This window comes from Halichoerus grypus, chromosome 1 (genome assembly GCF_964656455.1).
Source record: "Halichoerus grypus chromosome 1, mHalGry1.hap1.1, whole genome shotgun sequence".
NCBI classification, from domain to species: Eukaryota; Metazoa; Chordata; class Mammalia; order Carnivora; family Phocidae; genus Halichoerus; species Halichoerus grypus.
Window position 1 is genome coordinate 153,642,117 of NC_135712.1, and position 27,563 is coordinate 153,669,679.

General features: G+C 52.3%; 2 protein-coding genes across 12 annotated transcripts in view; one reads left to right on the forward strand and one right to left on the reverse strand.

Annotated features, from left to right (window-relative positions):
• SNRK (SNF related kinase) overlaps positions 1–7,632 on the forward strand; it is a 56,613-nt gene extending 48,981 nt beyond the window's left edge. For all 6 annotated transcript variants that reach the window (XM_036118818.2, XM_078074091.1, XM_036118819.2 and 3 more), the window contains one exon: positions 3,730–7,632. In XM_036118818.2, coding sequence (XP_035974711.2) covers positions 3,730–4,921 — 1,192 coding nt within the window. In that variant the 3' untranslated portion in view covers positions 4,922–7,632. The remainder of the gene's footprint in view (positions 1–3,729) is intronic.
• A 9,328-nt stretch (positions 7,633–16,960) lies between these two features.
• Positions 16,961–27,563, reverse strand: part of ANO10 (anoctamin 10) — a 222,053-nt gene continuing 211,450 nt past the window's right edge. For all 6 annotated transcript variants that reach the window (XM_078074107.1, XM_078074108.1, XM_078074096.1 and 3 more), the window contains one exon: positions 16,961–17,501. In XM_078074107.1, the coding sequence (XP_077930233.1) occupies positions 17,449–17,501 (53 nt within the window). In that variant the 3' untranslated portion in view covers positions 16,961–17,448. The remainder of the gene's footprint in view (positions 17,502–27,563) is intronic.

A 27,563-nucleotide genomic window follows, 5' to 3' on the forward strand; every position in this document is an offset into this window, starting at 1 on the left:
AGAAAAAAAATCTTCACTGATTTTAGTAAGTTAACGTTTTGAAATAGAGAACCCCTTTAAAAAAAATGCTTCCTAACTCTTTGGGGCACAAGAGTATAAACAGTGGTGGCAGCCTCATTGGAGAGGCCACGCATGGGCTCTCTCTGTGTGGGAGTCTTGTTCCTTTGTCACCAAGAACACCTTCCTTCCTGGGCTCAGGGGAGAGGGGCTGTGGCTGCTGGCCTGGCCAGGAAAACACGTTTGGAGAAGGAGCCTCAGAGTGTCTGTCAACTATTTTCATTAAACTCTTCCAGATCTTATGTGTATTAATGTGTTATTTTCTTTAAGTTTTCATTCCAGGAACAGGGCCAAATGTTCCCACTGTTATTTGAAATAATTTTTAAGAACATTAAGGGAATTTCCGTGCCATGATATTATCTCAGGATTTCAGTGATTTGACAGATCAGCTAGTTGATTTATTGGCTGCTTGACATTGGGAGGTCACTTCACCTCTTTTTGACTCAGTTTCCTGATCTGTGAAATGGGAGTAATAATACATCCACCTCCTGAGCTGGGCTCCACGTGTTTGCTGTCACTGTTATGACTATTTCATCACCACTGGTGTCTTTGGTAAAGTCATGAATGTGCTCTTCCCCATTTTTCCTCCTCCTCCCCACCTTGCTTTTTCTTCTGCCATATTATACGCTTTCCATTCAAAATCAAAGGACGGAGAGGATTATATTTTTACATCACCACTATGAAAGTCATGTAGAATTTATCTTTCCCTCTTCAGATAAAGGAATCCATGGAAGTGTAGTGATTCAAAAACAGAAGGATGCTCCCAATTCTGAATAATTCTCTACGCGTACATCCATATACAAATATGTGTGTGTGAATATGTAATAATAATTATTTAAAATAAGCAGAAAGCCATTGGATTTAAATTACTTGGAGTCAGCTTGCCATGTGTAGGTTGTTACTTGGGATGCAGCAACAGAGAAGAGAGAAGAAAACGTTCCTGGGTGGCCAAAGAATAAAGATTTAGAAGTTTAGAATTGGAAAGTGGACTTAGTATAACTTCGTTTGGATCCTGGATGGAGGCTTCTGTAATGAAACCTAGGCACGCTGTCTGCTGTCTGTGTGGAAGGGGACTGGGTCCCAGGGAGCCAGGGACTCAGGCATGAGACCAACCAGAACAGTGACTTTGAGGGGTGAGGTCATCCTAGTCCTGACCTGGGCCCCCTGCTGGGAAAGAGAAGGGTCACCACACATCAGGCCACCAAGTCTGGAGTCAGTCTAGCCTTAGAGGATGGAATATTTGGATTTGAGCTGTTTTCAGTGAAACAGATCAGAACTCAATCTAAAGTTGATCACATATGTAAATAAGTTGGTTGTACCTTATTATAAAAGTTATAGAGCCTATAAAGAAATATCAGAGCCTTCCCTCAAGTTTTCCTTTTACCCTCCTGGAGATACCAGAGTAGAGGTTCTGTGAGGGCCTCACCTCCTCCCGGGCCCAGGGCAGGTGGGGTATCTGCTTCCTTGCCTTCTTTTTACTGGCACTGTGACTTTATCGTCAAAACCCAGGACCTGACTTAGTTCTGTCGCTGGACGTGCCTTCAGATCAGAGTGACCCTGGGGCACAGGACCCTGGACTGAGTCAGGAGACAGGTGTTGAAACGAGCCCAGCTCTTCCAGGGGCCGGGGCAGGCAGGGTGAGCCAGGGAGCCCCAGCTGCAGCGAGAACGCCCTCCTTTGGGTTCTGCAAGCCTGGGCTGGAAGCATGGCGTGGTCTATGTTTTAGAAGAGGCCTCGTGAGGTCCTCTGAGGAGCGGACCCCGGCACGGGAGCGCTCGGTGCCAGCATCCTTTCCGAGCCCCAGGAAGTGAGGAGAATCCCTGAGGCCAGACCGCAGAGGCCCAGCTGTTCTGCAGCGGCCATTTAGAAGCTTCCTAGGTTGCCCCGGGGGGTGCAGTAGCCATGGAACCCAGCCTCCGTGTCACTGTCTGCCAGCCTGCGTGACCTCGGTCAGGTTTCCTGCCCTGGCCGCGTTGTCACTTCTTCCTCCTGTGAAGGGGATGATCATGGCCCCAGCTTGTGGAGAGCTGCCCGGCTCTCCGCTCTGCTGGCTCTGGGAAGCACTCAGGCCGCGCGAACTGTTCTGTCCGTGTGACTCATTTACAGGTCTTGTTTAGCCGTCTCTGCTCACAGTGTTGTGGCCATGAAGAGGACTGACTTCGGTTAGCACAACATGGAGCTCAGATGTGCGCTCAATTAACGTGAGCGGTTGAACCACTTATTCCTATAAAAGCCGTTGGTTCGAAGTGGCCAATGGAGGAGCCACCCCAGTGGCCACAGCCACCCCTCCTGTTTTGGGGAGTGGGCTCTGAGAACGGTTTTGGCTTTCTTTTCAGGTGGGGTGGGAGGTGAGGAGAGAAGAGCCTCCGCCACGTGTGGGCCCCCTGATCCTGGACTGCGCTGGCTGCCGCTCTGGTGGGTCGGACACAGTCGGCACCCGGCCTTCCGGCCCAGGGCCCCCGGGGTGTTTGCGGGCGTGGGGGGGCGCTGCTCTTTCCGGAACGGGGGCGGGGTGCCGTGCTGCAGAGCCGCAGGCGTCGCCCCGGCTTTGTGTGTGGGTGGGGGACAGAGGACTTGTCCAGAGACACTTAGTGACCTCAGAGACATTATCCAGCACTCAGCCTTTATGAACTACCAAGACTAGCATAGATGGACCACGCCGTGGACAAAGAGGAAATGGCTCTGAGTTGGGGGAAAGATGTCTGTCGTAAATTCCTGTGAGTTTTTTAAAGCTCTAGATTCAATTGGGTTTTATTTCTAGGATAACAGAATTGGTGTGAACACGAAAGTTTCATAGTGTGGAAGTGGCTATTTTAAAGATCTCTGACATCTATTCCCCTGGACAGAGGACAGTTAAGAATTCCAAAACAGCCAGAGACCTCATTTTCAAAAAGTTCTCTTCTTTGGCTGCCAAGCAATGTTCTTGTTGCTCGGGTGACTCTAGACGGGGGAATAGAATCAAAGTTTAAATAATTGTGGATTTGCTACTTACTACACTTGTGAGGACATTTAAAAATACTTGGATTTATATTTAGCGTCGTGTTTTTTTAATTGGTGAAGAGTTGTATGTATGCCCGTGTCCATTGACTTTTCTTTCCAGTATTCTCATGTTTAATCCACTGAACTATCTCCATTTATTTTTATAAACACCAGACTTTCACACCATCCTGTCATATCTGGAAGACTGGGAATTTCAGGTGAATTGTTTTGTTTTTTTTTTTTCAGGTGAATTTTATTAGCAAACCATATACCTTCAAAGGTTGTGATCTAAGACCCAGAGGAACAAAACGTGTTGTGTTTGGGTTTTGCTTTGGTGATCTCCCTTGTGCTTTTTTAAAACTGTTTTTCTTGTGGTGTAAGACTTGTATGGGAAAGATGGAGTAGCTCCTGGCTCCCTTTCCTGACAGCTCTGATGAAGTTCTCATTTGGCTAGTGAGCCACAGCCTGATCCATGTTTCAGAAGCACATTTGCCCTGCTGGTGTCCTTGCTGATCTTTATAGGATGTCGAATGGGTTTGCGAGGCTGCTGGTTTTTTTTGTTTTCCTTTTCTTTTTTGCATATTTCTTTTTATCAGTCTGTGGATTTTGCCCTAGTCAGTGTTATGTGATGTAGTTTTATAGAGTCTGCATATTATTTATGACATGGCTTTCTTCTTCCAATCTGTTACACAGGCAGTCGTGGCCCACCAAAATCGATGTACCCCAGGACCTTGAGGATGATCTCACGGCCACTCCTCTGTCCCACGCGACTGTCCCTCAGTCTCCTGCTCGGGCTGCCGACAGTGTCCTCAATGGCCACAGGAGCAAAGGCCTGTGTGACTCGTCTAAGAAGGACGACCTCCCCGAGTTGGCCGGACCGGCACTCTCCACCGTGTCCCCGGCGAGCTTGAAAGCCACGGCCAGCGGGCGCAAGTGCCTGTTCCGGGTGGAGGAAGACGAAGAGGAAGATGAGGAGGACAAGAAGCCCATGTCCCTCTCGACACAAGTGGTTCTGCGCCGGAAGCCCTCGGTGACCAACCGGCTGACGTCGAGGAAGAGCGCCCCCGTGCTCAACCAGATCTTTGAGGAAGGGGAGTCGGATGACGAGTTCGACATGGACGAGAACCTGCCCCCCAAGCTGAGCCGGCTCAAGATGAACATCGCCTCCCCGGGCACGGTGCACAAGCGCTACCACCGCCGGAAAAGCCAGGGCCGCGGCTCCAGCTGCAGCAGCTCGGAGACCAGCGACGACGACTCGGAGAGCCGGCGGCGGCTGGACAAAGACAGCGGCTTCACCTACTCCTGGCACCGGCGGGATAGCAGCGAGGGGCCCCCGGGCAGCGAGGGCGACGGCGGGGGCCAGAGCAAGCCGAGTGCCGGCAGCGGCGGCGCGGACAAGGCCAGCCCGAGCGAGAACAGCGCGGGTGGCGGCAGCCCCGCGGGCGGCTCGGGCGGCAAGCCCACCGGCACATCGGGCAGCACGCGCCGCTGCGCCGGCCCCGGGCCCGGCGAGCTGGTGCAGAGCCTCAAACTCATGAGCCTCTGCCTGGGCTCCCAGCTGCACGGCAGCGCCAAGTACATCCTCGACCCACAGGGCGGCTTGTCCTTCTCCAGCGTCAAGGTCCAGGAGAAGTCCACGTGGAAGATGTGCATCAGCTCCACGGGCAGCGCGGGCCAGGCCCCGGGTGTGGGCAGCATAAAGTTTTTCTCCGACCACGTGGCAGACAGCAGCACTGAGTTAGAACGGATAAAGAGCAAGAACCGGAAAAATAACGTGCTGCAGCTACCTCTGTGCGAAAAGACCATCTCTGTGAACATCCAGCGGAACCCTAAGGACGGGCTGCTGTGCGCCTCCAGCCAGGCCAGCTGCTGCCACGTCATCTGACTGGCGCCCTCCCCGGCCGCCGGCGCCCTCCCCGCTCGGGCCTGAGCACCGGCACGCTTCTCCGCGCTTCTCCGCTCTTCTCGTTTGGCTTTTGCTCTTTTACAGTGGGCGTTAGGAGCAGTTATTTATTACCTTTCACTTGTTCGCCTGACGATGTGACAATGCATGGTCTTTGTGCATGCTGCTAGACACTTCTTTTCCAGCCGAAAAGTCTGTTGTGTAATTTTTACATTTATAATTTTAATGTGGATGATCAGGATTAAATTAAAATGTATATTTGGAACCTAATATAAATGGAGCACTTAGAAATTTGATGTTCCGCACTTAATCTAGAGAGAAAAAAATGCTTTTGTTTCCGTGTGACAAATCTAAATTCCTGTCCTGACCTTCTGTGATAACGGAAACTCCGTGCTCTGAGGCACACTCCGTGGTGTCTGAGACAGAACCAAAGCAATAACGTGGTGATGCCGACAGGCCTGGCGCCTGCAAGCGTGTGCGTGCCCCGCCTCCCGAGGCCTGTGCGGAGCAGAGTACAGCGAGCGTCTGCACTGAGAACCTTAAAACCATGATTTCAGCATACCCACACCTGTTTGTCTTAAGCTATAGTGTGAAAAAAAAAAAAAGTTTGGGCTCTTAAAATTTAACTGAAAAAGATTTTCTTGTTTTGTACTAGGTGAGATAAAGTACTTAGATTTATACGGCAGCTTCCCCCGTAGTGGTAAATTACAAACAGACAATCTTATTTTGTAATGTGATGAAGTGAACTGATGGTGTCTTAACTCTACTTATAGAGTGTGTAGTCTGTCTAACAGAACAAAAAGATGCTCGGTGTAAATTCCTTCCTATAGGGCACACCCTAGGGTTTCCTTTAAAACCATGTAGATAGAAGAAACTGTAGGGCCTAATATGGGAGCAAAGGTGCACACAGAGGTTGGCAAAGTCAAAACCCTATAAATTTTTTAAAAAAATTACTGGGATTTGATTTTTAGGAGTTTGGTAATTAGGTTGTCTCTTTCGTTTTTTTTTTTTTTTTTTTCCCATTCTATATCCTTTAGCTCAGTAAGCTATGAAAATTGGCTGATCAAAAACACATATAAAAGAACAAAATTCACACATACAGCAAACAAAAATGCACAAAGCTTGCTTTGTTTTTTTTGTTGTTGTTGTTGTCGTTTTGGTTTTTGCTTTTTTTTTTTTGCTGCAAGTGTTTTTCACTTTGCCTTCCTGCCAAAACAATAATCAAAGAACTCTTAAATTGCTCCTGTACAAAGACTACTTTTGACCAGATAATCATCTTTCGTGGCATTTTATCTTGTAAGACGCAGTATATTGCAGATTGCTACTTTTGGAAGGGGCCAGATGCTACTTTTTCAGGCTGTGCCTGGGGGTCTTCAAAGCAATGCTTATCCACATTGGTGATAGGTTGTGGCTGGGCTGGGATTGGGGGAGGGGGAACCTTCCCACACTCAGCAGCTTTCCTTCACGTCTCTGAAGTGACAGTCACTTTGTCTGTAGAGTGGGCAGGGCACCAAAGGACTGCATTCCATTGGTCACGGTTTCTCCAAGTACACCCTGACTCTGCTACTTAGGGTTCATAGATTTTACTCCAAACTCTGAATTTCACAATATACTTAACTAAGACGATACCTAAAATACTTATTTTACTTTCTAGACCTAGGCTAGATATGTTTTAAGCTACAGCTCTAGTTCATTGTGATATTTGTAATTGAAAGCTACCAGAAAAGATGTGTGGGTGAAGCCATAGAACATATTTGCTTGAAATTCTTGAGCAGGGATCTTATAAAGGGCCAGAAATAAGATGTGTGGTTCACATAGATAGTGAGCGTAACATCTGTATTAAACGTAGGAGAGAAGTTTATAAAGGGCATTGGCAATAAACTCTTTGTTGCAGCTGTTTTCCAAGTAATGTAAATACTTTTTCCTGTGATTATGTATAGCCTTGGAATGGCACCTTTTAACTAACCCATATGTGTTTGGTTTCCAATGGTTTTTTATATTCAGATGTATATATGGTGCTCACTTTAGGATCAGCAGTGTTGACCGTTGATGCTGCATAGCTGTATTATAGCCTTATTAGTTGTGTGTGATTGGTTGACCCTTTGGGTATACAGATGTTAGTCTGAGTGGCGTCTTACTCATTTGTTCATAAGTGGATGATTGTGCATGTGTTGTATGTCATAGTATGTCGTCACACAAAAGGGAGGGAGCAAATAACCATTACGTTAAGACAATATTGGACCAAACTATTTACTAGCTCTAAACAGTTTCTTGTACCCCTTAACCTGTCTTCAGAAGTTGCATAGAGTTATAGTAGTGTGTAAATTAAATATTGTGGAAAAACAATTAGTCTTGTATTTTTCTGTATGTGTGTGTACATATATTATATATATATACACATATATATATATATATATATAAAATTATGTACTTCTGGCAATTCTATCTGTATTTAAAGATGTGACAATCTTGACACCGATTTTAAGAATAGCTGTGAGACTGAATCAAAGTAAAGATATCCCTACCAAGTAAGAATTGATGTGTGTTAAGAGGGTACAGAATTATCAGCTGATTTGGTCAGTTGCTTCCACTGCTGGTTGATTTTCCTCATTGTGTAAACATTGACAGGTATGTGACAAATGGGAAAAAAAAATCCAAATAATAAAGTGGCATATTGGTGTTCAGCAATATAACCTGCGTCCCACCTTTCTGTTTCTTCTCCTGAACGCAGACCCAGCCTGGGTGAGACGCAACTTTGTGCATGCCGTGCCCCTGCGCTGCCAGGGGTGACTGAAAACAGCCCCGGGACTGCCCATTAATTATGCTTTATTTCCCCAATTCGTTTCCCTCACTTGGCTCGTCACCATGCTCCCAAATAATGGAATAAACTGAAGCCGTTAGAACTGCTGAAGGCTCCCGCTTCACCCTCCCACCTTGACCTGAATCCTCACGCCCTGCCCTTGCCCCTGGTTGTGTGATCCAAGGTCAGTTCCTTTACTCACACCTTGAGGCCTTATGGGGATGAGTGAGGCAGCCACGAGGACTACTCATTCACTTCTTTCTTGTACCATCAAACTTCACTGCTAGATCATTCCTAACAGCAAACAAAACAAACATGACTTTATTCCCCGACCTTAAAGAGATGTCTTTGTTGTTCTCTCCCGTCTTCGCTCTTTAAACCCTTCCAATCAGGCCCCTGCTGCCATCACCCCACCATAACTGCTTGCTCAAGGTCGGCAGTGACCTCCATGTGTTAAAACCAGTGGTCAGTTTTTAAAATCAGCTTTGCGGGCGCCTGGGTGGCTCAGTTGGTTAAGCGACTGCCTTCGGCTCGGGTCATGATCCTGGAGTCTCAGGATCGAGTCCTGCATCAGGCTCCCTGCTCAGCGGGGAGTCTGCTTCTCCCTTTGACCCGCCCCCTTCTCATGCTCTCTTCTTCTCTCTCAAATAATCTTTAAAACCAGCTTTGACGTATAATCCACATAGCATACAATTTCCAGTTGTACAATTCAGTGCTTTTCACTGTATTCTCAGAGTTGTGCAACCATTACCATAAATCCAAAAAGAAACCTGTACCTGTTTGCACTTCCTCTCTTCCTGTCATCTCCCCACCACAGCCTTAGCCCCTGGTGACCACTAACCCCAGCGGTCAGCTTCTAACCCATGGTAGCGTTTGATGAGTTGGTCACCCTTCCTCATAAACCTCCCATTGTTCTGGGCCCCACTTCCACCTCGCTGCTCTTCATCCCACTGGCTCCTCGCCCAACCTCTGAACTTGGAGTACCCCAAGGTTCATTTCTGGATCCTTCTCTGCACTTTCTGTCTCTTGGTCATCCCATTCAGTCTAACATTTACATGCTGATAGAACCCAAAAATATATTTAGCCAACCTCCCCAGAACACCAGATTCCAACAACCTATTTGACTTCTCTACATGGACGTGTCTAATAAGCCCCTGAGTTTTTACATGCTCAAAACTTAAACCTTACCTTCAAATCCTTACCTTCCTAATGCTTCCCATCTCATAAATGGTGGCTCTAAATCTTTTGCCCAAGTCAAGAATCTGGGTATCCTTCCCTCTGTCATTCCAGTATCCAAGCCATTCATTCAAATCTTATGCACCATTCAAAAATTGACCTGTTCTTACTGCTTTCCCTGCTAACACTCTAGTCAATAACACCATCATCACAACTGGACAACTGTAAATGCCTCCTGGAGAGTCTTGCTGCTTTTGCCCTTGCCTTTCTCTTGTCTGTTCTCTGTATAGCAGGGTGAGCGATCCTTTTAAAAGCTAAAGCATGTCATGTTTCAGTGAAAGGTGTTTAATTTCCAAATATTTGGGGATTTTCCACATAAGTTTCTGTTACTAATTTCTAGTGCAGGTCTGTTTTGGCCAGAAATCATGCTTTGTATAATTGAAATCTTTTAAAACTTCCCGAAACTCTTCTTATGGCTCAGCTAATGGCCTCTCTTGATGAATGTTTTTGTGAGTGCTGGAAAAGTGCAGTTGGTTAAGTGTTCTACACATGTCAGTCCCAGTTGCTTATTAATGTTAGTCAAGTCTTCTGTATCCTCAGTGATTCTCTGTCTCGTGTCAGTTAGTGAGAGAGGAGTATTGAAATCTAGGATTGTGGATTGGCCTATTTCTCCTTTTAGTTCTATCAGCTTTACTTCATGAAATTTGAAGCGTTGTTGTTAGGTACATACACATTTAAGATTGTTAAGTTCCAATGGACTGATCTTTTTCATCATTATGAAATGTTCCTCTTTATCTCTGATAAATGATTCTTTGTCATGAACTCTACTTTGTGTGATATAGCCACTCTAAAGCTTTCTTTGATTGGTGGGAGTATTTCTTTTTCCATCTTTTTACTTTTAACCTATCTGTGTCTTTATATTTAAGGTAGAGTTGTTTTGTTTTTGGATTTTTTGTTTCTTTTTTATAGACAGCATATAGTGGGGTCTTGCTTTTTTTTCTAATCTGCAAATCTTTGCCTTTTATTTGCAATATTTTAGATCAAGTACATTTAGTGTAATTATCAACATGGTTGAATTTAAATCTACCATCTTTCTGGCTATTTGTTTCATCTGTTTCTTGTTTCTTTTCCCCTCTTTACTACGTTCTTTTTGTTTAACTGAGCACTTTTTATTGGCTTATTGGTTGTGCATCTTTAAATTTTTAGTGGTTGTTATAGGGATGGGTATATATATATATGTACATATATATATAAATGGATGGATATATATAACTACAGCACATTGTATTTATATATTTATGTAATATATCTAATACATAGACATACATAATATATATATAAAGCTGCAATCTACCTCATATAGAATGTAAGAACCTTACAACTGTATTTCCACTTGCCTCTTTGTGTGTTGGCATACATTTTATTTTTATGTATGCATAAATATTTTTGTTTTAAATTGTTTTCTTTTTAAGAGATAAAACACAAGGGGAAAAAGTTTCTTTTACCTACATCTGATCATTTCCAGCACTCTTCATTTCTCTGTGTAGATCCACATTTTGGTATTTTCCTTCAAATTTTCATACAGTGCAGGTCTGCTGAAAATATATTCTGTCAGTTTTTGCTTGTCTAAAAAAGTATTTTTACTTAATTCATGAAGGATATTTGCATTGGGTATAATATTCTAAGCTGATTTTTACTGCAATGCTGGACAACACATTTTCCATTGTTGAGTGCTAGATTTTTCTATTCATGTAAAAAGTGTTGGTTTTCATTTTGGCATACAGTTACTTGGAAGCAGGTAGATCCTTTGGGGTTTTGCTTTTAAAGTGTGTTAGGACAGATCCAGAGCTGTCTCTAGGGCTAATTTGACCCACACTGAGACAATACCTCCTGCGTCCTCCACTGAAGTGACACGTCATGCCACCGGACACATCAGACTTCAGGGTGCCCCCTTGCCTTGCTGTTCCCCACAGCTGCCCACGGGGCTCTGGGGAGGGACAGATGAGAAGGGGGAATGGGACTTGAGGCCTCCTTGAGCTAAGGGGACCCAAGCACCTTGTTGACTGCCAGCACATTAGATTTCTGAGGACCCCTGACTCTAGAACTGAGCACTTAGTGGACACCCCACTCCAAGCAGGGTGTGATACAGGTTAAGAAGTTAGGAGAAGAAAAAAACTGAATCTTGGTCCTTCTGAGTTCATAGTGCCCTTGAGTCAGAAATGAGGATCTAAATTCGTACCAGATGAAGATCAGAGGTGGTGACATGTGGCAGGGCACTGCTGGGGGGGGGGGGGGCGGAGAGTTCCAAGGAGGGTGAGTCTGGGGAGGGAGTCAGAGTTGATTGCCAGGGATGGAGAACTGAATAGCTGGGCAGATGCGGATCGCCAGCCCCTCCAGGTGCCGGGAGCCAGCAGTGGACTTTGCTGAGGGAGAGTCCACTTTGCTTCTTGGCTCCTTCATCTTTTCACCAGGATATTAAGCTTTCTGGACCGGAGGACTGGAAGAACTGGAGGCTGGGGGGAGCACAGCTGGAAGGCGTGGTACTGAGCAGAAGGCCTGCATGAAGGGGTAGTGAGACTGATTCAGTGCCCGTTGTGTGCGGCCCCAGGCTTGGAAGGGCCCCCTCGATTTAATGTTCTGCTCCTAGTTTGTTGTCTTGAAATTCTTAAAAACTTTCAAGCAAGGGTACCGCATATTCATTTTGCACTGGGCCCCTTGGCTGAGAGATTCCTTGCAGATCTCTACTCCACAAGGAAGGGAGGTCATCTAGACCCTGAGAAGGGGGGACTTTGGCGAGAGCAGAGACCCTGAGGGAGTGGCAAAGGCCAGAGACAGGAGCCAAACCCGCCTCCAGTGTGGGAATGAGCGAGAGCATCGAGGAGGCAGGGGGGTGCAGACCACTGACTGTGAGGCCAGCAGGTGAGCCTGAGAACTTCTTGCTGAGGCCGTGTGGTCTGTGGGTCAGCTCTGAGCACCAGAGGGTCCCCTGAGCTTGTGGAGAATGAGATGGAAGCAGGTCCTTGGAGGGCTCTCTGAGAAGTGTCAGGAGCGAGGCAGAAGTGGTAAAGTGAGCTTGGATCATGCCCCACTGAAGGACGGGCGGCCCATTGCCCCTGCCTCCCGGTGCGGGCCCTGAGGCTCAAGAGAGGTGAGGGGCCCGCCCAAGGGCACAGCACACCTGCCCAAGGATCTGATCCCAGAGCCCACTCCTCAGGTTGCCCACCTGGATGGGGAGAGGTGAGACTGGCCTTCGACATTACCTTTGACCTTGCAGTACCAGAGAGCTGGACAAGCAGTATTAAGCCTTGTCCTGTACGGTTCCACTTTAAGCCACACTGGAGCTCGTACCTGACCCGTGTATATGCATCTTGTTACCTTCCTACCACCTGAAATTTCCAAATTCAGACACATAGCTGGTCCTAGGGGATTGCAGACCTGTAGGTGAGACCAGGTTGGGCAGCTGATCACACACCTTGTGGGGCGAGATCATCTAGAGTCAGGGCTGAGAGCCTGTCTCACTACATTTCTGCAAGAATTCCGGTGGGCCGCGGCTTCCCTGGGCCGGATGGCTAGTCCCTGGGGCTCGCCGCCTGGGAGGAGATGGAGACCAGGGAAGGCCTGTCTCTCGGTCCCTGGGAGGCCTGTGGTCTGTTAGGAAAGCTGGACCTTCGGCCTGTTCGTGTAGGAAGCACAGCAACAGCCCGGCCCGGTGGACACGCAGTGTGGGTGGACGTCTGCCACGTCAGTGGGTTGATTCGGGTGGTTCTGCAAACCCCAACCTGCGTCCTTCCTTCAGGTGTGGCCCAGAGGCGCGGATGGCTTCCAGCTGGGAAACAGCTGCAGCCAGCTGCTCAGCAGGGCCCGGGCTGGCGGGGGCCCCTGGGAGGGGGGGCCAGTGAGCAGCCCCCCACCGGCGGTCGGTCCTGCCATGCTCCAGGTCTCCCCCCCGCCCCCCGGCTCCACCTGCGGTGGACGAACCCGTGGGGCCTGTTTTCGGCCTTGCATTCTGGGGTCGGGAGGGGCAGAGGTTGCCCTAAAGGGGCCCGTGAGCCTCCGGCAGCGGGGAGACATCACTGGTTTCCCTTTTTCGAGCCAGACAGCTGTGTACAGGGGGGCGTGTCCCCGTGTCTACACTTGAGCTGCCTTCTGGTTCATTATTCCGCACTCTACCATGAGCTCCCTGGTACTGAACAGCACTTTAAAGTGAAGATTTGGCCTCAGGGCTGGTTGTGCCCACCTGGGCCTGTCGGAGGCTGGGGACGGCACGCTCGGGCTAAGAGAGAGGGCAGTGGGGGGGGAAGGGGCCACATGCTCTGGCCACTTTGTGCCTTGTGCCCCCTTCCCCAGTCGAGAGAGGAGGCCATGTGTCATCAGCATGATCTGTGCCACACAGGCAGGGCAAAACGCCACCATCCCTCTTTCACTTGTTTAATAATCACGTGAGGCCCACATACCAGTCAGCAGGGAGTCCGCCCCCCATCCCTCCCCTCAACGGCCCAAACATCCCAGGGCCCTACCGAGGGCCGGGGCAGATGGGGGTCACCCACCGCCGGCACCCCGGAGCTGGAAGGCCTCTGGCCCTGCAGGCTGCTCCTCTACCCCAGCTCCTGCTCGGGCCCAGGGCTCCCGGACCGGCGGGTGGGGCAGTCCCCCACCTGGCCCCATGGGGACAAGGCAAGGGGGAAGGAAGCTGGCTACTTCTGGGGAGAAACCAGAAAGGCCTCTGCCCCGCCGTGGTTCTCAAACCTCAGTGTGCGCGGCATCCACCGCAGGCATCTTCGGGGACGTGACTCTGGGGCCACCCTGCCCGCATCCTCTTCCTCAGGCCCAGGGTGCTGGGAGCAGGGCACCCGCTTGAACAAGGGCCATGTGCTGCGTTCTCAGCGGGGTGCGAACACGCTCTGAGCAAACTGGGGCCTGTGCCACCGCCGCATGGCCCTGGTCCTGGACTCGCTGCCCCCCAGCTTAGGCCTTGGGTGGGGCCCCCCGACTGGCTTGCAAGTGTCCCACAACCTTCCCGGGTGCCCACTTTTGCATGGATGAGAAGACTATAAATGGGCCTCTTGACAGGACCAGAAAAAGTGTCTTCCTTCCCCTGAAGAGGCCGTGGCCCCTCTCGTGGTTGGGACAAAAGGATGCTCCCAAGCTGAAGGATATAGCTGCCCTGGCTCAGGGGCCACGTCTTTCCTCCAGGCTCTGGTGGCCTCCTGGAGGTGCCGGTGGCTCCGGTCTCAGGCCCCCTGCTCTTCAAGCCACCCTCGGGTGAGCGTGGGGGACGGGGAGGGAAGCCTGGCCTGCTTCTTCAGACTCGGCCCTGTTGTCTGCTGTTGGCCAAGAGCTGGTGCCACGTACTGTCCTCGCGGGGCCCTGGGATTCTTGGAATAACTCAGCTGGAGGACTGTGGATCCCAGGCCTTCTTCCTTCTGTGGCTAGTTTCCTGCTGGAGAAAGTGTGGGAGCTGCCGGGGTGAGGGCTGAGAGAGCGGGTGGCGGGCAGCTTGGTGCGGGCTGCAGTACGATCCTGGCAGCTGTGGGCCCACGTGGAGCTGTGGAGAGAGCTGTGGGGGAACCCTGTGTGCCTCAGCTTCCTCATCTCTAAAAGAGAGCACTATAAGGAAACCGAGGCCCGTGGGGCGTATCAAGGAGGGCAGTGGGCTCCCGGCCTCCAGCTTCATCGTAGGGCCGGGTATGCCTACCGCTGGCTGCCGGCTCCCTCCCCGGAGCCGCTAAGAGGAAGCTTTGTCCTCAAGTCTGAGTGTTTGAGCTGCTGGTGAGGAGGGGGACAGTGTGGCCCTCAGGAGCGACAGGAGGGCCCACTGTCTGACCCCCTCTCCCCAAGGCGGCAGCCAGGGGCTGCACTCTGCCAGCTGAAGCCCAGGCCTAGTCAGAGGGACACTCTGGGGTCCCTGTGGCACCTGTGTGGGGCATGACAGCCCAGCTCTCTGTCGGGGGTGCCCACTAAATGTCAGAGCACAGAACTAGATGTCATGCTGGTGGCGCCAGGGGAGTTGGGCTGAAGAGTGAACCAGGCCTCGGGCAAACTGTACCAGGGTCAAGGCCCGCCGACAGTCTATGGGCTTAGGGACAATCAGCATCTTAGAGCCTCAGAGAGGCGAGCTGGGTGGGCGGTGGGGGGCGTCATCCATGAGGAGAGACGGCTGGGAGCCTTCCACGGTGGGGTGCGCAGAGCCTCCTAGCGAGTTGGGGGAGCCCAGCGAGGGCTGTGGCCCCCCTGGGGCTGCGGTGCTTCTCTGGGCCTGTCCTCGTGGAAAGCCAGTATTGACCGGGCCTGGAGGCCAAGCACCCGGGCTCCGTGCCCTCTGGCTGACCACAACATGGGCAGCCCCTCTGCCCGCTTCTGAGAGACACGGGGCTGGACCCCCGAGGCTCCGCAGCCCTTTCCTGCTTGTCCCTGCCTGACCCACCCACTGGGAGCGCCTGCCAGGTCCCCCGTCGGAGCTGCTCCAGCACTCTGCAGTCCCCGTGTGTCACAGCGGGCTGGGGACGTGGGAGCATGGTTCTCGCTCGCCTGGGCTGCCGTCCCCAGGACTTGGCCCTGAGGGCGGGTGAGGCCAGAAACAAGAGAACACATTGGTGGGCAGAAGAGCGGAGGGAGAGGAGTGCGGGGCGCAGGCTGCGGTGAGTGGTGCTGGGTGGGGACGGGGTGGCGTTGTCCTCCATGTCCCCCTCCGCTCAGTTAGGAGGATAAGGGACTACAGAGAGTGGAGCAGTGAAAAGGCCTTGGCGCCCCCACCTGCCATGAGCTGGAAGGCCCAGAGCAGCTCTAGGGCCAGCACACCTACACGGCAGCCCCTCCCACCAAACCCCTCTTGACACAACCTGCCAATCCTACGTCCAGCCTCCGTGTCCCCGTGGCCCCAGCAGAGGTGGGTCCTGTGTGTCCTGCCTACCCCAGGGGCACCGTTTGCCCCCCGGCTGAGCCCTGGCTAAGCACTGTGCTTCTGCCTGGTGGTACTGAGGAAGGGCACAGGGAGGTTCCCCGGGAAAGCCGGTCTCCAGGGCGGGGACCCCCGGCTCTGCACGGGCTCCTCGCAGGGTGAGGAGGGCCGGCCCATGGGCAGGGCGTCGAGATGACTCCTGTTCACAGCCAGGACCCGTGTTGAGACCAAGAGCTGCTCCACGGACCCCATCGACACTTTCCTCTTCCCCAGGCTGGACTGTGAGGAAGCTCCTGGGGACTCGGCTCAGGACCACTGCGGTGGCTGCCATTCACCGGTGCTTCAAACCATGAGCATGTTCCAGAAAGTATTCATCAGGCCTGGAACCACCACCGGATGACTGGGCCACGGAGACCAAGCAGGGGCTGGGTAGAGCCGAATCCGAGATGTCCGCGCTGGCAGACTCGGCGGCCTGGCAGGACCAACCCGACAACCCCGAGGGGCAGACGGGGGCGTCGGGCCTTCCAGCAGACTATGCTGAATGGGCTGCTGAGGCCATCTCCACCTCGAGGTGAAGGAGAGAATGAAGGCGCTGGGCCCCCGAGGTAGACAGTTCTAGAAGCTAGAAGGTCCTCAGCCCCTTCTTACCCCGGTGGAAGCAGGGGCCCACGGGTCCGTGAGGAACATGGGCCAGGCAGGGAGGGGCCGAGCTTGACAGGCAAAGGGAGCCAGGCTCTGCCCTCCTGGGTGGTCCTCATGGTTACACGTGGTGCGACACAGCCAGGGGAGCGAGCAGCCGGAGCTCAACTTACCGCCTCCGTGTCCGAGAAAGAGGTGCGTGCAGCCCTCTGGGCCCAGGCCGGGGGTGGATGGCACCGCTGGGCAGAGGCCCCCCTCTGCAGGGGTGAGCCCACACCAGGGTGCCGGCTGCCATGGGCATGAAAGCGGCCCCGGTGGCCCTTGCCAGTCCCCATGAGGGGACGGGTTCCAGCACTGGCTGGGCCTGGCCCCGGGCCTTGGAAGTGGCACACAGGTGCCCAGCCTCCAGCTGAGCACCCCCCAGCTCCCCCTTCAATGACCTGACCCAGGGCTCGTTTCAGAAGGAGGGCCGCTTCAGTCCTCGTGGGGTAAGTAGGAGTCAGAAAGGTACGTGTTGCCTTTAATCGCTCAGTTACTACGGCTTTTGTTGAGAAAGGGTCTGTTAACATACCGCAAAACAAAACCAGGCAAGAGGTGTTTAGAGCTGTCCGGGTGCTGGAAACACTGCCTCGCCCCCCTTCCCCGGGCCCGAACCCCTGCAGACCGGCCCCGCTGGTGGCGGGGGGGGGCGCTCGGCCTGACCCGCCGCGCAGCCCCCACGGCCGGGCCGCTGCATGGGGGGCTGCTGGGGGGGCCTGGGCAGGGACGGGAAGGCAGGAGCAGGCCGGGTGGGGGCCTGGGAGGGGCTGGGTCTCGGCTGTCCTCCCCGCCGGCCATCACCGGGACACTGCAGAGGGGGGCAGGGTGCCGGCCGCGCAGCGCCGCTGCTTATGGCCACGCAGCACCGGGTCTGGGGTCAGGGGCCGCCGCGTTGCTCCAGGTGCCCCTCTGCCCTGGCTCAGGGCGGCCCGGGAGGGCGTTCAGGTCTCCTCCTCCTTATTGCCTTCCCTCGATTCCTCCTTCAGGTTCTGGGCCATGAGCTTCATTTGCTGTTGAGAGAACACAAGACACGGGGGGGTGAGCCACGCCAGCCTGTGGGGTGGCCCCCGGGGGGTGACCCAGGCTCCCGCCCCCGCTGTGAGAGGCCCTGGGCGATGGGGTCTTGCGCTCCATCAGAGCACACTCTGTGCCCTGAGAAGCCGGGGAGCGGGGGCGCCCTGACACTGCCCGAGGCCCTCCCGAGAGTGCAGAGCCCCCGCTGCTGACCCTGAAGAGATGGGGGCCAGCGGGCGTGGGCCGGGGATGTTGGGTTGGGTGAACCTGCTAGAAGGGGTCCTGTGTGTCCTGCCTACCCCAAGGACGCCTGCAGATACAGGGCTGAGACGCAGCCACGGGATTCTCCCGCCCCGGATCCCCAGGCAGGGGGCCTGGGGCACTGACTTGGGGCCAAGTCCTCGCTCTGTGCCTGTAAACTTGGTGACCCTGGCAAGTGGACCTCTGTGCCTCTGCTTCCACACCTGCACGCAGGGAGCCGTGGAGTACATTCTGCACGGCGGTCACTGTACATGGAGTCCCTGGCCCAGAGCAGATGAGCCCAAACAGAAGACATTTCCGCCAGCCCTCTGTCCCTACAGCTACAGGACCATCCCGAGCCATTGAGCCATCCAGTGCCACTGGGGACATCCTAAGAAATCTCCCTGAGGGCCAGGCCAAGACGGAGGTGCAGCCTGCCAGGCTCACAGGGGGGTGTCAGAAGGAGCCCACAGCCAAGGACAAGGCAGCTGGGGGTGAGGAGGTCCTGCAGCTCCCAGTCCTGGGGCGCCCCCCGCCGGTCCCCGAGGCCCCCCCCTCAGCTCCCAGCCCCCTGTGTCCGTGGGTGCTGGAAAACATGACTATAGCTCTGCCCTGTTTGTTGAAAAAATGAATAACTCCTTTGGAATTTGGCTGAAAATACCCACGCTGCTTTTTGAGAACAGTTATTTACTTCTGGGAAAAACACAACTCTGAGCTCAGACAAGGCCGCTGCTGCTCGAGGTAGCCGGTCGCCCCTCTTGGAAGCCCCGGGCACCACATGGGGCTGGATCGGATGCCGGGCTCTCTGTTTCAGGGATAGGAGGCCTGTTCACAGTCTGCAAGCAAAAGCCTCTGCCTCCTGCTTCAACCCCATTTCCCCTTGTGAGGATCATTTAGATCTGTAGTACTCGGGAGACCCCCGTTCTCTGAGCCTGGAGGCTGCCCCTCTCCCTGTGGGCTGCGGCGAGGCCTGCCTGGCTCTTGCTGGTCCACACGGAAACAGGCTTTAGGGGATAGCTTTTAATGGAGAAGGGGGCCGGTGGGTCATGGGGACCAGGGAGCTCTTGCTGCACGGGCCACAGCATTTCCGCAGGCCTCCCTGGAGTAAGCCGTGGGCACAGGAGTGGACGCCAGCCTCAGGCCCCACGGCCACGATGCCTGTACAGCCTGGCAAGGTGACGGTGCCCGTCTGAGTTAGCTTGCAGACCTGGAGGAGCAGAACCCCCAGGCCACGTGAGAGTCTCCCAGAAGTTATGTTTTGCATCTGCCTCCTTTTCTGCTGCTCGTAGCACTTCCGGTCCTCTTATGAGCCCGCTTTCCCTGTTAACTGTGGATGTAAAATACCCTCATACAGGAAAACTGTACTATTTCAGCCCAGATTCACTGCCGACTCTTCTAGCTGGTGTCATTTAATACTTACGAGACCTTTTTAAATGTCTTTTTATGAGAGAGAGAATATGAATCTATTTGACAAGCAGCCATAAGAAATTAAAGGCTAAATAAATTTAACTAAACTACAACTATAATGAGGATAAAATATTGCCTAGCTTGTCATGGAATCTTCTAGCCAGGCCTCCCTAGCATTCCACATGGGGAGGAAAATCAAAATGGGTTTTGATCCAAAGGAGCCTGTAAGGCTCCCTGCAGGGAGCAAGCTGCTCTCCCATTATGTGTAGGGCTTCCGCTGGGTGGCTCCTGAGCACAGGGCACGTCCGGGAGGCCACGGGCTGTCCACACTGAGCTGCGCGGCTGGGAACAAAGGTAGGAGCGGTGGCCAGGGACCCCACCATCCTCCTATGCCCCAGCCCAGGGGCAGGAGCACTCTGCCCAGGAGTACCTGTCTCCACAAGTGCAGTGACCAGGCCCCTCCATCTGGTGGGTTGGGCCAAGCCTGCCCACCGCCCTTCCCCTCGGTGGTGGGTCCCCCAGGGCCTGATCTGCCTCATGGAGCTCTGTGACCCCCACAGGAAACATGGCCCATGGTGCGCGGGAAGGCTTGTGCTCCCTGGGCCTTTGCCAGCGCAGGGCTGAGCGCCCCGGCTGTGAGGGGAGCCGAGGCTTGGCTTGTCTCCCTGCATCTCCTGCCCTCCCTGCTGGACATGCTAGCCAGCGGCCGCAGCAGAACTTCAAACCTGTGGCTCAAGCCCAGAGAAACATCCAAGCAGTTTAGAAGAAACAAGCTGCAGCAGCCTGTTTGCCACAGAGGGAGACTTAAACTGGTTTTGAGGTCAGTGAGTGGCACCCAGTCCTGTCCGGTGCGAACAAACGGGCAGGCCTCCGCCATTCCTCCTGAAAGATGGAGTCAGAAGCCACTGCGCCTTGAGGCAGCTTCTCTCAGGTAAGCCAGCTGCTGTCCACTGCTCGCGGGTCTAGATCCCCTCCATCTGCCGCCATGACCTTGGAAAAGGAGCCCCACCCCACCCTCCTGGTGCAGAGGAGCCAGGAGCCTGAGCCCCAGCCCAGCCTGCTTCCCGCACCCTCCCCTACTGCGGGGAGACCATGAGCACTGGCAGGATGAACTCCAGAAGCACAGATTTTCTAATCTGAAAGAACCTTGATGATCATTCAGTCCTGTGGCCACTTAAGAATCTGGAGAAGACTCTTAAATGCAGACTCATCGGCCCCTCCCGGGGACGCTAACTGGCTGCTCTGTAGTGGGGCCCAGGTCTCTGAATTTTTAACAAGCCCTTGAAATTTCTCTCCAGACCTCCCCAGACTTAGTAGTCTCTGATTTGTTGCCTGTCATCTCTCACAGAGAAGCAAGCTGGAGCGGAGGGGGGTGAGCAGGCCCCTTCCAGGCCATGCTGTGGGCTCAGGCCAAGTCACAGAACAGCCCTTGGGGCACCAGGCCGACCCCTTGCAGCCCAGCTCTTCAGCCACTTCTGCTCTTTAGCAGCCCTGCCTGGGGAGATGCAATGGCAGGGAGCAACATTATCCCATTAAAAAAAACCTGGCTTCTTTAGGGATTCTTAAATTAAAGCCTTATTAAAAATATAAGCAAGGTAATAGTGCTGACTTCTTCCCTACAAAAAGCATCAGAATGAAGAGAATGAAATCTTCCCCAATTCATGACTCATTAAAACACTCATGCTCCAAATAATTCTTTAAAAAGCACAGACTGTCTTCTTATATCATTCATTATTAGTAATGATTGTAAGAGGAACCTAATCACCAAGTGTGTTGTCCAAATGCACAGCTCAACATAAGAAAGGATGCATAATTGGATCCATTTTTCCCTGTGGAGAGGTTCAGAAATGCTTCCTGAGCCCTGCAGTGCTTTCTACAGACCTGGGACGGCCCCTTCTCCCCCCCAGGCTTGTTAGCAGAGACTCTCTCTGGCTGAACCCACAATCAGCTCTGGGATCTTGCTATTCATAGCACTCAGGAAATCACAACCAATGGATTACATTATTGCCCAATTTGAAATCTGTTAGCAGCTACTCCATTACCCCTTCCCCTCAAAAGCAACAACCACCCACAGAAAGACTATTTGGGCAGCTCCTAGCTGAAGGACCGAAAGAGCCTGTGCATTCATCTCTTCCTGTTTACCGGAAGCTTCGCTGGCCAGGAGCTGGCTCCGTGCAGAGCCCAGTGGCTGCCATGGGGCCGGCTGCTGGCCTCACGGGCTCAGACAGGGACCGGGTTCTCGGGCCAGTTCAGTCGGGTAACGGCACCTGCAGCACCCGGCTCCCCCGACTCATGCCGGCCTTGGCCTCGGTGCGGAGGCCTGGTGACAGAGAGCTAAGATCACCAGCCCCCTACCCACCTCCATTGTGATGTAACTGGGCTCCCCCAGGGTGAGTCTGTCATGCAGGTGGGGTGGAAGGAAGCCACCCCTCCAGCTCGAGTGAGCGAATGAGTGGGAAGGAGCAGGACTGGAGGCCTCCCTTGTGCACAGCCGTGTCCGTGCACCCCTCGTTAGCACAAGCGAGCGAGGTCTTCTCTGTCATTCATTGACCAGGCTGAGGCTAAGCAACTTGTCTGAGGTCATGTAGCTAGAATCAGGGCAAAATCAAGCAAGGGTCTGGCCGTTCAGGTGAAAAAGAAAGTAAAGAATGGGATGTTTCACAAAGACTTATTTTTTACATTTTTTTTTAGTACTCTCTACCCCCAGCAGGGGGCTCGAACTCACAACCCCAATGATCAGGAGTGGCGTGCTCTTCTGACTGAGCCAGCCAGGCGCCTCAAAACTGTTTTTATTTGTTATATCTAGAGGAAAGCTTACCTCAAACAAGCAGTGTTTTGGACATATTCTAATATAACAATGAAACACTCCAGATCTGCCCTGGGCCTGGCAATGAGTTCAGGCTCTGACAAGCCCCACATTAGTGAGGGAAGGACAGGAGGGTGCAGGGGCAGCGGCCCCTCAGGCCGTCCGGAGGGCACTGCCTACACCACCTCTCTCTCTGGGGTGCCTGGTTCATCTCAATATTTGACAAAACGTACAAAATGTGAGGTCTGCTGACCATTAAACACACGGCGTTCTGAGTCCCACATCCTTACCCCAGCCAGCTTCTCTCCCAGTCACCCCATCTCAGGGGCCACTACCATTTGGCTGCTCGGATCAAAACTTGAGCCCTTATGGTGGGTGCCTCTGTGCCCCTCCTCTGTCTTCTGTCCGCCGTGGGGCCCTGGCCCCCCCCCTCCCCGCCAAGCACACCCGCCGCTCCCAGTGCCGGCCTCCCAGACTCCTGGACGTTGTCATCCCAAAGCAGGCCAAGCCAGGTTTTAAGACAGGGGACAAGAACATGCAACCACAGAGGCTTCCCATAGGTTCTGGACTCAACCCCAGGTCACTCAGCCCAGAGGGGCTGCCTGTCACCATCACCCTCCACTGTAATTCCTGCACTCCACTCACACCATCTGTTTTTGTCAAGGTTTATGGGAGGGTTTTTCCTGCTTCAGTGTTCTATCCCACCTAGTGTGGACTCCCCGGAGAGGGGCTGTGACTCTGCCCCCACGGCCCCCAACATAGCACTGCGAGCTGGAGCCAGCGCTCCATCAGTCCCGGTGGAAGAGGGGCCACAGCCTGGAGCCCACGGGGGCAGCCAGCAAGATCCCCATTCAGCCCATAACTCGGCATGACTACAGTGAACTGGGAAAGCCTCCCTTCTCGTGGGTATGTAAATGAGACACACTCATGTTCTTGAAGGCAGCATCACTATCTGGATCACAAATCTGTTGGTCACATGTATGGGGTCCCCGAAAACACACTGCAGTGTGAGCTTTAGATCAGAAGGCCCAGGATGTCGTTCGGAGGCCCAGTTACCTGCCTTGCTGGCAATGCAGGTCTGGGCCCCTTAGGACTGTGGCTCAGTGGGAACAGGAATCTTGGTTCCCCCCAAGCCCCCCAGTGTGGCTCTGGCTCTGGCTCAGGGGATCTGCAATGACCGCCAGGGAGGTGGAGGGAGGAGGAGAGTCAAGGGCCACCCGGAAGGTTGCCAGATTACCAGCTTGATCCCAGCTGGAAACGAAAACCCTCCAAGATCAAAACCCAGCTCCAAAGAGGCTCCAAGACTTGGTGGCCCAGCCCAGCTCACCCAACAGGTGACATGCTGGGGGCCACAAGTCTATTAACTGCACAAGCTGACCCCGGGAAGGGTAAAGTCAGTTTAACATAAAAAAAAATTTTTAAATCTACTTCTTAAATAATTGTTTGGGTCTTGCTTTCTCTGCATAATTGGGTTTCAGAGCTAAATTTCCAAAAGCAGAAGTCAAAGGCTCTTGGAAGGAAAACTCCACAGATAGCCTGAGAAGGCAAATTCCTTTCTATAGAGTGTGAGGGACCCGCAGAAGCCTGAGGCTTGCTTCCCAGCCATCCCCAGAGATACACTTATTCTGATGCTTCTGGAATCAGGAGCCAAATACGTTCGATTAAGCCACAGCTTTCTCTGAAACCTGGGCTGCTAAAATTATGTATTTGCCAAAGCTATGGCGTTCTATAGGTGGCTAAAAGTGCTGAATGCACACACAAATGACAATGCGAAACTGATGAAAGAGTGGCCTACCTTGCTGGGTTTGGGCTCGCTGGGTTTGGGAAGTGAGAAAGCCCTCATCTGGGCTGCTCATGGCCTCTGTCCTTCCACATTCCATCAGTGGGTTCTGGTATTTTCTCTGGGCCCCTAAATGCAATCCTTTCCATTTATCCAAAATTTGCCTGAGATCACTAAGCAATGAATGTAGCAGACTCTTCACTGGCACCTGGGCTTTCAGCATGGGATGGGCACACTCCATCTAGATGGTTCCGCATGGACTGTGGATCACAGGCAGGTGTGTTCAGAGCGCTAGCCCCATGCTTCATGCATATTCTCTGTACTAGCTTCATGTAATTCTTGGTAACGTACTCCCCACCTGCCCATTTCCTGCATTTTTAATTGTGCTTATATATGCAACCTCTTTTTCCCTCCTGCTTTATTGATTTAACTTTTAATGTCTGTTACATGCTATTATTTTTGCGTAACTTACTGACCAACAGTTATATCACAATACATACCAGATACTGTTCTAAACGCTATTTACTCATTTGCTCCTCAGAACCACCCTATGAGAAACACATCGTCATCATGTTAAAGATAGAACTGAGGCCCAGGGAGGCTCAGAAGCCTGCCCAAGGTCACAGCGCACAGGAGGTTTGAGCCCAGCCCGCTGATGCGCCTCTGGTTTTGCACTGTTATAACATCACTCAGCTTTCTGCCCCAGCCACCTGTGCCAGGAGATTCAGGGTCGGCTGGCTCACACTTCTGTCTCAAGAGGGTTTGCTGAGATCTTTTTGATTCTTGGTGAGGCCTCAATTTTGTCCCGTCCCACCTGGCTCAGATTTTCTGCTTCTGCTAAGTCTCTAAACCACGGGAGTCTGGCTCTAGAACCCACCACATTAACCCCTCTCCTGACCTGTAAGCACAAATTTAAGCAAGATTTTAAAAAGTTGCTTACAATGCCAGGAAAGAAGTTTAAGAGTTACATTTTTTAAGAAGACAGACATCCTTGGCTTTTTTTTTTTTTTCCTTTTTTAAAAGGAAAGGCCTCCAAAGGGCACAAGAACCAGAAAATGTGGGAAAAGCTGTGGGATTGTTAGTTGGCAAAATCACAAGTGCTCAAACAGCTCAAACATGGGAAGAAGGCTAGCGATGGGTGAACCGCTAAGGAGAGCACCTCCAACAAGGAAAACGGAAAGAACCGGGACCTAAATCTGGCAACAAAGTGCAATTCACCAAGCACAGAAAGAGGAGTACAGGCAGTCATACATTATTCAGGAACAACCAAGATTAAAATAAGCGATGTCTCCTTCGTTAGACGAGGAGAGAAAACTGGTAACAGATGTTGCTTAAAAGGCAGCTGAACTGAATGGATGTATTTTGGAAACACCCAGGCCCAAGTGTAGAGAAGGACGGTGGGCCCTGGGGACATCCACAAAGCTGGGGGGGGGGGGTTGCCCAGCGCAGCAGCGGCCTGGGCAGAAGGTGTTAACCCCACCCTCTCCATGGCCCGCCACGGGGGTCAGGTCAGAATGCAGATGGAATATGTGGAATAGAAGTGTCATTAGAAATAAAAAGAGCCAGAGTCCCTAAGAACAAAAGCAAGCTATGAGTAATCAGAAGGAAATACGAGAATATATAGATAAAACACTCAGTACTTCTGGAATGGCCATCCACTGTGCACATCCTGACCACAGAAGAAGGAGGGTGATAACAGGGAGGGTGAGGAAGGCACAGAATGGGAGTACTTAGCAACTCACAGAAGTCGGATGAAGGGGCCACCAATTCTGTATGAGAAAGGGGAAAAAAGCATTTTGTGTTTTGGCAAATAGTCATGTAAAAAAAGTATGATGCGGGCACCTGGGGGTTTCAGTCAGTTAAGTGTCTGACTCTTGGTTTCGGCTCAGGTCATGACCTCAGCGTCGTAAGAGGGAGCCCTGTGTTGGCTCTGAGCTCAGCGAGGAGTCTGTTTGGGATTCTCTCCCCCTTCCTTGCCCTCCCCCTCTATTTCCCCTCCCCCCCTTTCTTTCTCAAATAAATAAATAAATAAATAAATAAATACAATCTTTAAAAAAAAGTGTGGTGATCAGTTTGCCTCAAAACAGGACAAATTTCTTTTCAATTTCTTTTAACAATTTCTTTTACAAATTGAGTTCCTTTTCTAATGGCATCTTTCACTGAAAGAACTAGGTTTCTAGGTGTGATGCTAGTTTGCAGAGCGAAGTGCACGAGGTAGCCCTCCATCCACTCCATCTGCTATGATATGGTCCTGGATTGGTTATCAGAAGGGACGGAGGGGGATAATCTGATCGCTTTTCATCAGCCCATGATACCGAACACCCAGTGATGTTCCTTTACCCAGACATCAATCGTGCGCTTCAGATCACCCAGATGACCAAGCATCTGTAGGAGGCACTTCCTGAACAAGACTGTCTGCAGCGTCCCCTACTCAGGAACTGGTCCACTCTCAATCTGACTGTAGGAAGGATGTGCTGGGGCCTTCAGGATGTAACTCCCTCTTTGTCTGGAAGCCCTGAGAGACAAGGAGGGAGGCAGTGTTCTTCTCTCACTGCATAAGCTTCCATACAGGTCACTAGGGGCCCTCAGGAGATGAGACCCAGAGAGGTGAGTGACTAGCCAAGGCCGACGACGATCTGGTCAATCCCTGTCTTTATCTGCGGGTCCTAGGTTGATAGGTAGGAGCATCCCAGGGCCCAGGGCTCAGGTTGTGCATGGAGTGGTAGACAGGCCAGAGGACACACCCAGAGGGGTAAAGGACAGTAAGCTCCAGCGGCTGCTCCACAGAAAACCCCCGCATGCGCTCACTGAAAGCCATGGCTGGGGGGGCATTTAGGGACCTAGCCACTGAAACTTCAGCAATTTGGTTGGGTCAAGGTGATACACAAAGGCTTAAGAGCCCAAAGAACAGAAATAAACACCACTGATTAACGACAGAAATCAGAGGTCTCTAACAGGACCCCGCCTGTGGGGTGAGTGGGTGGTGTGGCTGCCGGTCAGAGGGAACCCGGAGCCCAGCCTCCCGTCGGAGTCCTGAGTCAACGAGTGGGAGGGGCAGGGTCTCACTGCCGCACGAAGCAGAAGCCCAGACCGTTTAGAAAATAAAGGGCTGAGGTAAACACTCCACTGAATTAAGTGAGGGAGACAGCCTACTGCCCACACCAGGGTTTCAACCAAAGACTTTTTAAAATTTTAAATGAACATTTTTCTTAAATATTAAGAGGGGATAACCTGTAATCGAAGAAAACAATCCATCACTACTAACTAGGAGAGAGACAGCAGGATGAATGCGAATGGCCGCACAGGGCGAGCTGCATCTCTGCCCCGAGAGGCACCTGCACCCCTTCTGTGTGCCTGCCGTGAGGGTCGGGGTGGGGGCTGGTGGTGCAGGCACGGAAAGGGCTCCTGTCCACTGCAGAGTGGTTCCAGCCTTTGGACACCTCACCCCTCACCAAAGACCAGAAAGATGCTTGTAAAACACAGGCCCAACTTCAGGCCACAGAGAGAGCACACGTCTTTAGGATTTTCTCCCACCACCTTTAGGATCTTCCCAGGGCAGTGAGGTTGTTTCTCCCTATCTAAATACTGTATGGCTCTTTGATAAACATGGACATCTCTATGTTTGGTTAATCTAATACTTCACCATCAATAACATAACTAAAACCAAACCAAGAGTTATAACATTGACTGGGATTTTGACAAGTCCACATTGCCTCCATTGCCTAAGAGATTGGCATGTTCCCGTCACCCCAGGGGTGGGGGGCAGGGCCCCATCCCCAGCGGGTAAGAACGGCTGCCCTGGGTGCCCACACAGCGAGCCAGCAG